The following is a 9,355-nucleotide window of genomic DNA, read 5'->3' on the forward strand; positions in this document are numbered from 1 at the left end:
GTATTTTGTTCGGTTTCGAATGAAGAAGCATGGTGGTTTTTTGGCACTTCCACAGTGTCTTTGACATGTTCCTGTTAACCTTTGGCCTACGGTAATCGAGACGCCTACTTTAATTGTGATTTGTTTTTTAAAACAATTTTTCGGATTCAAAATTGAGTAGAATTGATCCAATTATTTATTTTACAACGATCGCCTTCACGTGTCACCTGCAGTTACTCGCCACCTCAACTAATTTTAGGTTGGACTGTCCCTTTTAAGCGGACTGTTCTCCTCTCTCCCTCGGGTCCTCAAGCAAAGGAATGTGGCATCGATCGGGAGCAGACCAACGTCTAGAATGAACCCGCACGTTGGACCCCCGTCGAAGACACGTTGCACCCTCACCAGCCGTGCTGACACGTCTTTGGCAAGCCCGGATTGCGTGAATGAGTTTGTCAAACGGGTGTTTGGCGTTGGCTCGCATTTTGGTTGGAACAGTGCGCACTAAAACCACACACACACACACAGACACACACTCACGAAATTACTCGGTGAAACGTGTCGCGGTTGATGAGTGTCTATTTTCGATGTCGTAAATATTCCTCCGACCTGCTGCCCAACGCCACCAGGAACGAGGCCATAGGCGCGGTTAAAGTTTCGGTTGAAATGGTCGGTTCCCGCTCCGCGCGAGAAATCTAAGTCAAGGTTTAGAGCTGGTGGTAGAGTTTTGGGGCACGACGACACTTAACGGGGTTTAACGTCGACCCCAAAATGGGTACCCCATAAGTGTGTGCCATTTTATACTCGCGATGGTCACCTTCTCATCCAAACGAACGGGATTGGTTTTAGTCGCCTAATTAAGTGCTTGATTGTCTCGAGCGGATGACAGAATGACTGACAAGTCATCCCGGTGCATTCGAGTGCGGAACGTGCGGCGGGGGGGAATTCTGGTGTCCCCGTTATTTCATTGCATCCCATCCGTAGCATTCCAATCCCTCTACCCCACAGCCGCTTCAGATGCATCGCTAACAGCGGGAAGATGGCCGAATCACGAGAGCATTCTGTTACGCCACGTTTGCACATTCTACACCCTCTGACAGGAAGACGTTCTATTCCAAGGGCTACGCAGGGCGGTCGCTTTAAATATAGCAGGGAAATTAAGATACTTCACTACACAAACACAAACACGCACTGGTAGAGTCACTCACGGGTTGGGAGTATTTATTTCTCTTCAGAGAGGGCTCCAACTAATTAGTTCGGTGGAAGAGGACAGCATCCAATCCGTTTTCAACTTGCCAAAGCAGTGGAAAATACTCTGGGCGAAGTATTTCCCATTTGCATGGCTTTGCCGGGCCTTACTAATGAACCGAATCTCGGTACAATTAGCGTTGTAAATTTGGCTTTGTTTTCCACCGTTTTCCGGGGCAGCACAAGGTTGGGATGGAGCCAGCGTTTGGTGCATTATTTTAATACACTAATGATCTCGTAACGGGCTGTGTTTATTTATTTGCTTATCTCGTTTATTTATACAACTTGGCCGTGAATGAGTCTGTGCCGTTGATCCATGTACGAAATAAAACACCCACACATGCACACACACGGAGGAATGCGAATGCGCGTTAATGGTAATGCTTGGCAATGTCCGTCGTAAAATAATTCATCCCATACGACCAGCTAGCGCCCGGCTGGCCAACTCCGGACATACTCTGGTCCATCGATGATTGAAGGTTTCAAGCGGAAGTTATTTTTTCGGCTCCATTTTTCATCAACAAATCTCTCCCCCGCTTAGGCATCATGATGCCAGTTCCGCTTAATGGTCAGATCCGGGGCCGTGAAAGAAATAAACGGAAACCCCTCGAGTAATCGCGCTGTGGTTGTTTATGAGTTTTTAGGATTTGGAACTCTTGAACGCATTATAAGGGGGGCAAGGATGTGGATGAGCAAGTGGAAGCTGGAAGGTAGGGAGTGATCGTAAATACGGTAATGTTTATCCACGAGCTGCCCGTCAAAAATTCCGGTCGGTCGGTCACAATTTTTCGGCGAAACATGTGGCAAAGTGTGGTGTGTCTTGCATGTGATCTTATCGGGAAGGTTAAGTTCAATGGAGATGTTCTTTTCTCGTGGTCATGTGCGCACGTAAACATATCATCTGTTGAAGTCTTATAATTTCGCTTCGGAAACCATCTTTATCCTAACTTTTAAACCAAGCTCTTAATGATTTTCTTTTCTTTCTGCTTCTCGCAGGTGAACTAAACTCCTTCCAGTAAAAAAAAAAAACAAAGACACACAGTCGTCAAAATGAGCGCCCGCCGAGGACTTCGCACCCGCGTGTACGACGCCAACATGAGCATGGTGGAGAACAACTACCGTGCGGCCCTGGAGCGCCTGGAGAAGAGCCGTCGTGCCCCGTAAGTAGATAGACACACATTTGACTTCCATGTTAACCATATTGATAAGGGGTATTTGGAGGTTAGATTAAAATGCCAAACTATTGGATTGAGTTTGAACATTCACAATAACAAGCATAGCAAACAGTAAAAATTGTTTTAATTTTTAACAATTTATTTCACAATTAAGCTACTTTACCAATTAAAAGGCTTTGAACTTTCAAGGGGAATAGTTTACTTCATAAATCATTTACATAATCAAGTTATACGTTTGATGTACAAATTTTTGTTTTATCCAATAGAAAGATTGTTCAGGTGGACCTTGTGCGAATTCCCATTTCACATGGATTACATTTTTTTTAACTTACCTAAGCTTTTCTGAAGAGCTTAACTAAATTGTTGTACAAAATAGTCACCGGATTATGCAAAGTTTACTTATTGTTCTGAGTAGAAAGTGACACTTTCTGGGTCTTTCTTGATAATAGCAAGGATGGAAATTTTTAAAACATATTTTATCAAGCAACACCGTAATGCTTCCGGTTTGTATGCGAGCTACGTCCCCTTCAAATGTGATCTACATCCGCGAATGAAAAGCAGCTGTTGTGTAGTTTAATATGGGCAGGGATAGCACAGGGAACACAAAGGAAAAAGAGACTACGAAAATTAGTAGCGGTTGACGTCAGCGCTTCAGGTCGGTTCGATGTAAACATTAATTTCCCGGCCACCCAAAACCGACCGACGATCGTCGTTGGAATCGATGTAAATCTTCCGCGCGCTATAATTTACTCCCCGGTCAGACTTCGACGGTTGAACTAATGTGCGTGGGTGCGTTCCTTTTTGCCAGGTCCCTCGACCGGGAGGTGGTCAAGTCGCGCCCGTCACCCTTCGTCAGCCGGTACGACTTCAACGGCGCCGAGGTGGACGAGGAGCTGCAGGCCGCCCGCAGCCGCGCCTCCAAGGTGATCCACGAGAAGTCGGTCATCGACCAGCGCGCCGAGCAGTTCCGCAGCTCCAGCCTGGCGCCGGCCCCGGTCTCCTCCGCCCTGCTCGAGAGCGAGTTCGACGATCAGGTGAGAATGAGACGGTTTCTGTTGCGACGCTCGTGGGTCAACCACGACAACAGCGTCATTTACGTAATTCCGCTGCCGAGCGACACTAGCTACTTCCCGCGTTGCTACTACGACTACTACTCCAGCTGCTGCTGAACGGGTCGGCCTTCCCTCCCGACCGCCCGGGAGACCGTTGCCACCCTTCCACCCTTTGTCCCCGAAAATGTCCGACGTGAACACTCTACACCTTCCGTAGCGAACCAAACAACACTGTCTAACCACTTACGATCCCTGTTTCCTGTTGTCGTTACTAATGTTACTACCAACGCCTACCTCCCCCGCCCTCCCCATGAGATTGCAATATGTTTCCGACGGGTTTTATCGTTAGTGTGTGTATGTGTGTGTCTGTGTGTACCGAACGTCAGACCAAACGGATGGCCTGCGGATAAGATGGCCGGATCGGTTGCTAGCGGAATGTTACCACGCGTTACCTGAGAGAACGTACAATTACACTAGGGACAGTATATATAAAAATTCACCCCCAACCGAACCAAGGTAGCGAACAAAAACAAGCAAACGAAATTAACCCCAATGTTGTATCGGATCGGAATGTTATTAGGCTTACTTTGTTTAGGTTTCAACAAAAGAATATGTACAAACAAAGCCCCTCGAACGAAAACAATTAGCGAACGATTTTAAATTCTTCTGTTTACTCAAACCAAGGAAAAAGGAGCACACACTACGCTTTAGGTGTTGCCACAGTAGTATTTCCTTTTTTTATCCCTATTTAGTAGTGGAATGTTTAACGCAAAAGTATTGTAACCATTTTTTAAATTTGAGACACAAATTCGTCAAACGCAGTGAGTGAGTAGTGGAACATGTTCTCTTAAGTTTGTTTAAAAAATATATACACAGAGGAAAAACCGGCTGTTTCCGTCTCCCCAAAAAAAAAAAGTGCTTACGATCAGCATAAGAAAGGATAATGTCCATGCGCGAATGATACGATCTGTTACCGTTGTAAACCACTCTAACCCCTCGAGCGTTCTACCCAGTGCAAAGGCGAATGCGAATAAAATGTGATATGAAGCGGATTGCGTTCCGTCTCTACCGTCAATGTTGCGATGTTGGATGTTTCTTTCTTTTCCACCGACTGCCAGCTGGCTTACCACAGTGGTCACACGATCTTAATCCGTAAGTTGGTTGGATCATGCTTGACATTGACGCCTTTCTTACGCTACTTGTGCATCCCACTCATTTCGCTCCATTGTGATCTGCCTGCCCTCATCGGTTTGCGGAGCTCATGCGTGTCGCGTTTGGTAAAGATAAAAAAAAAGCTTGTTGGAAAGTAATTTAGATCCAAAATTTCGAGTCCACGGTTTCATGCCGTTTGGTCAGTTTCGGAAAGCAAAACACCCATTTTACCCGCACGGCAAAACGAGGAAACATATTTGGTCGAAATTGTGTGCATGCTTTATAAGTGACAAACTAACATTCGTTAACAATTCGTGTGTTCGTCTTCCTAATATAATCTCTTCGTCATGTTTCATGCGTAGAAGTATTTTTAAAACATGTTTCAGCGTATTGTATGTGTGATCTAATATTTTTAAAACTCCTCCTTAAGTTTGTCGGCCTTGTTCAAGGTTGATTGATGACATGGGAAAATAAAACATGTCCATGAGGAAAAAGCCACTCGTAGACAATCGTGCTCACCAAACAACGCTCTTGTTGTCCCATCTTTTTGCACATTTGAACACAAGCGCGATCACTTCGGTGACAAATTGTTACATTTTATGCAAACAAAGACGTTCAAAGGGGATAAAATGTTGTATTTTCCCTATCCTGCTTTTGCTCAGTGCGACGATAAGTTTCCGACAATGATCTCATCGGTTTTCGTCCGAAAAAGAAAAACACTCAATTGTTGGTAAATTTTAATCACCTGTTTTTCATTCAACAACCGTTCACCTTGGTTGTATTTACCGTGCCGGGAATGCAATGTTTTGCTCCGATCGAATGTATGTAACCTTGTGCAGTGGATTGTTTATCTTGAGCCACATTGTCTGGCATTCCGCAGCCGAGCCACAACTATTTCGGGGTCGTATGGGGTGAAGAAAAATTAACATAAAGCAAAACAATCTGTACCAGTCATTACTGCTAATGGTGTTTTTGTCCGTCCTTTTACGCCAGCTGCATGATAAATGTGCAATTCGCTTGCAATTTTTCCGCGTTGGACAGAGACATCACCCTAATTCTCTCAACAATCGAAGCAACCCGCGCCATCCGCGTTGTAGGAGGGGAGATTATGAAAGATGAAAGAAAGCAACTTCTGTGTTGCCGCCAAAATGTGTCCATCCGTCGAGGGGACGGATCGTACGTAGCTGTCCGAGATCAGCTGATTGATGGCCGAGGGATATATTGTCACACGGTGCGACTAGACGTGTCTGGCAAGCTTTATTGCCCGCTGATTCAGAGGGGTTGGGAATATTTTCGGTATTTTTGTCGATTTCTTTCTGCCATTTTCCGACGAGTAAACGCACGCCAATGAGTAAGATTTTATTTTCATTTACCCTGTGCATCATGTCCCACCGTGTTATCGAACCTGCTCGGTGGCAAGATCGGAAGGATCACCGTCTTGTTGGCCGCCTTTGGGACTGCTTCCGAGCGGTTACGTGTGTTGTGCGGTGTGATAGATTTAAAAATACCCCCGAACGGGAGCAGGCCAAACAGAGACCGATCGGAGCCGGGTGGTCGGCTCGGGAGGGGAAAAAAAAACATGGACGGAATGGAAACCGGGAGCCGCAAGCCCGAAGCTCCTTTTCGAGGCATTCGGGTTCGGCTCGGATGCGCCAGTTCGATGGCTCCGTTCCGGCGTACCGATGCGGTAGTCTTTCCGGTGCGCGGGAAGCGGCGGCGGCACGTTCCCAGGTACCGGGCGATATCGGGTGAGTGGCCGCGATAAAAATAAAATCTCTCGTTGCAAATGGCGAAATGGCAAACGGCCCGTCGCTAATTATATTGTACAACGCGTACGCGGGACGCCACGGGGCAATGGTAACGACCAGTGCTCGTAATATTCGTTTGTTTCCCTCTCTACCATTTCCTCTTCTACCACTGCCCTGTGTGTGCTTGTGTATGGGTGCGTTTGTCGTGCGCCGGCAAGATGTTGTCTTTTTGCCATTCGTTTCAGACAATCCTTATCCCGCGGGCAAGTAAAACCTACACCACTTTTTGCACCGACTTTAGGACCATTGTTCTAAACATTGAATGGATGACTAATGGTCGCAACATAAACATACTCTCTCGGGCTACAAACTTTTTGCCCCCCATTTTTATCATGTTCCTACAATTACTCTTTTTCATGGCAGTGTTTTAATTAGCATTTAATTTCCCCTTAATAAAACCATTCGCGGTACCGTATTATGTTCAATTAAAATCTAATAGGTACCGCAAAGCCAGGGTTATGCGGAACAAATGTGAATTTAATTACCTGGCAGAGACGTTGATTATAAATCATTTTACAATTTCTAATTTTGAAATTAGTACTGAAGTGTTTAAAAGAATGCTAGCTCATAAAAGATGACGACGCTTTATACGCTTTAACACGTTTAGTGGACTTATGGAAGGCAAAACTCCATACTCTTAGTTTGATCGAGGAATCTTTAAGTGGTTCAGACTGAACAAAAAATCCAGTTTGAGTTTCTCTGCTTTGCATTTTACTGTTTCAACCTAATCAACTAAATTAAATCAGCTTTCGCGTTTGTGGATTTACTTCGACACACAAATTAAAGGCGTCTACCGGTGTCCCGGGGAAGACGAACGATACCGTCACCATGTCAACCGCTCGTTGGGCTTACCTTTTGCCGCTTGCTCTACTTTGTTGTCTCTTCCACCCTCCCCCGACCGCAGGTCCAGGCGACGCTCGAGCGTATCCGGGCCAGCAAGGGTCTGCTCAGCCAGCTGCAATCGGACGATGCCCTCGAGTCGTACCGCAGCGAGACCCGCTCGAAGCTGAGCGAACAGTCGGCCCGCAAGCTGGCGGAGAAGCTTTCCGACACGAGCTACGACGAGGATGAGTTCGCGTCCAGCGGCATGTCCACGCGCAAGGCGCTCAAGGTAAGATAGAAAAACAAAACGGAAAACTGTGGAGCGAAGGTTTCACAGAGCTTCGGATCCGCCGAAATCCCCTTGCTGACATCGTGCCCTTTTGAGCCCCCCTCTCCCGCCTTCTTTCCTGTACATCGCATAATCTCATCCTCATGCAATGGCTTTCCTTCGGCGTCAGGACACCGTCGTGACTAAGTCCTTATTTCGTCGATTTAGACGCACTTGAACAGTGCTAGGTTATGGAGAAAGGAATCCTCTTTCCATAGAGCTTGTGGTTTCCATGACGTTGCATTGTTGGTTTCAGGCATGTAAAAATAGGTCAAAATTTTTTTTAGTGCTGTTACATTTTATTGAAATTCATTTATCTTGAAGTTAAGCCTTTAACTAGTATGTATGTAGGTAACTGGTCCCCTTAATCGTATTTTACGGACTATAGACGGTATTTAGATTTGCACTCTGTTTCGTGTTAAAAATTGTAGTACAAAAAGTACAAGCCATAACCTTTCTATGCACATATGAACAAATTATCTTTCAAAACATTAGTTAAAAATCGGTAAAAATTGGATTGGCAGACATATTGACTAAATATCATATTAAATTTGACCCAAATCACTTTGATAAACATACTATTCAACTTGATGCTCTGTTTGAAAACCTACAAATGTATTTTGACCATTGCCCAATGCCTCTCGCCCATAGTCATTAATTGCTTACGTCAAGGCGCTCTACGACCTTCGCTAATACTATCCGCTTCGAGCAGACACTGTTGCTTTATCATTCGCTTTTCTTATTTCTCATTTCCACGCTTTCCACGCTTGTTGCTTGCTTGATCCCTACGCCGCCCAACCAAACGGCCCACCTCCAGTACAAATACCGCAAATACCTCGCCGAGTAAGGAGCTGCTACGTCCCGGTAGCCTCGGCGACGCCTGCAATGGGATATCCTTGCCCCAAGTGGGCGACCAAATGTTGTTGATGTTGAAACCGTTCCTTAAACCTGTGTACCATTCCACTTTTCCATCGTCACGCGGCGCGTTTTCCCAAAAACCACCCGCCTGAAAACAACAACCAAACCGTCGACAGATGCGGGCCAGCACCGAATCTTCCTCGCTGTCCAAGAGCTCGCAGGCGCTGAAGTGGAAGGACGAGACGGCCGAGTCGTTCGCGAGCAAGCGGGCCAGCGCCACGCGGGCACGCCTGCAGGACATCGACCAGGAGATCGAGGACTTCGAGCTGAAGCAGGCGGCCCGGGCCCGGCGCAGCGCCCAGCTGAAGCAGCTGCTGGCGGAAACGTCCGCCCAGGAGCTGGTTCCGGCCGGCTTCAGCCAGCACACCGACGGCACCAAGATCAGCACCGGGGTGGTCAAGATCAAGACGACGCAGAAAAAGATGGTCAGCTTTTAAGGAAAAGACAGGAGGGGGAATAAGCGGGAAACGAGGGAGGGTCTCTCCACGAAAAGCACGCGTGTGGTTTGTTTTTCCTTTCTTTTGTTGTGTAATAATTTTGTGTAACTCTCGTACAAGTGTAGGCATTAGCGGATAAGTTTCTTAGAATCTACTCACAACGATGAATGTCTGTAGTGTAAAAAGAAGTGTTAGTTAGGGGATTTCGTCCGCCAGCCGGCCGCGGTGGGGTGGGGGAAAGGATACAGACAGCGTAAGAAAAATAAAAGAAGCAATCAGAACGCACAACAGAACGAGGTTTCTTGCATTCATCGACCAAAATAAAAGAAGCAACGTAATCGATCACTCGTAAAGACAAAAATAGAAGACAGGAAGCGGTGGTCGGCCTCATCATCAGTTGTGACCAAAATTATCCTCTCGTGACTTCGTTCGGGGGAGT

The 9,355-nt window shown here is 46.4% G+C and overlaps 1 protein-coding gene across 1 annotated transcript; it reads left to right on the forward strand.

Moving 5' to 3' along the window:
• The first annotated feature begins 2,274 nt into the window (after window positions 1–2,274).
• Window positions 2,275–8,916, forward strand: LOC131282097 (uncharacterized). The gene is made up of 4 exons (XM_058311493.1): window positions 2,275–2,384; window positions 3,208–3,433; window positions 7,316–7,522; window positions 8,596–8,916. The coding sequence occupies exons 1-4, from the start codon at window positions 2,275–2,277 to the stop codon at window positions 8,914–8,916; spliced, it is 864 nt and encodes a 287-aa protein (XP_058167476.1).
• Window positions 8,917–9,355: the final 439 nt, after the last annotated feature.

The sequence above is a fragment of the Anopheles ziemanni genome, chromosome 2 (genome assembly GCF_943734765.1).
Source record: "Anopheles ziemanni chromosome 2, idAnoZiCoDA_A2_x.2, whole genome shotgun sequence".
Taxonomy (NCBI): domain Eukaryota; kingdom Metazoa; phylum Arthropoda; class Insecta; order Diptera; family Culicidae; genus Anopheles; species Anopheles ziemanni.

Bases quoted from the DNA above. Each gene is read 5' to 3' on its own strand.
- LOC131282097 (XM_058311493.1), top strand. From the start codon at position 2,275: ATGAGCGCCCGCCGAGGACTTCGCACCCGCGTGTACGACGCCAACATG. The intron at 2,385-3,207 runs GTAAGTAGATAG...CCTTTTTGCCAG, and splicing joins GAGAAGAGCCGTCGTGCCCC to GTCCCTCGACCGGGAGGTGG. The intron at 3,434-7,315 runs GTGAGAATGAGA...CCCCGACCGCAG, and splicing joins AGAGCGAGTTCGACGATCAG to GTCCAGGCGACGCTCGAGCG.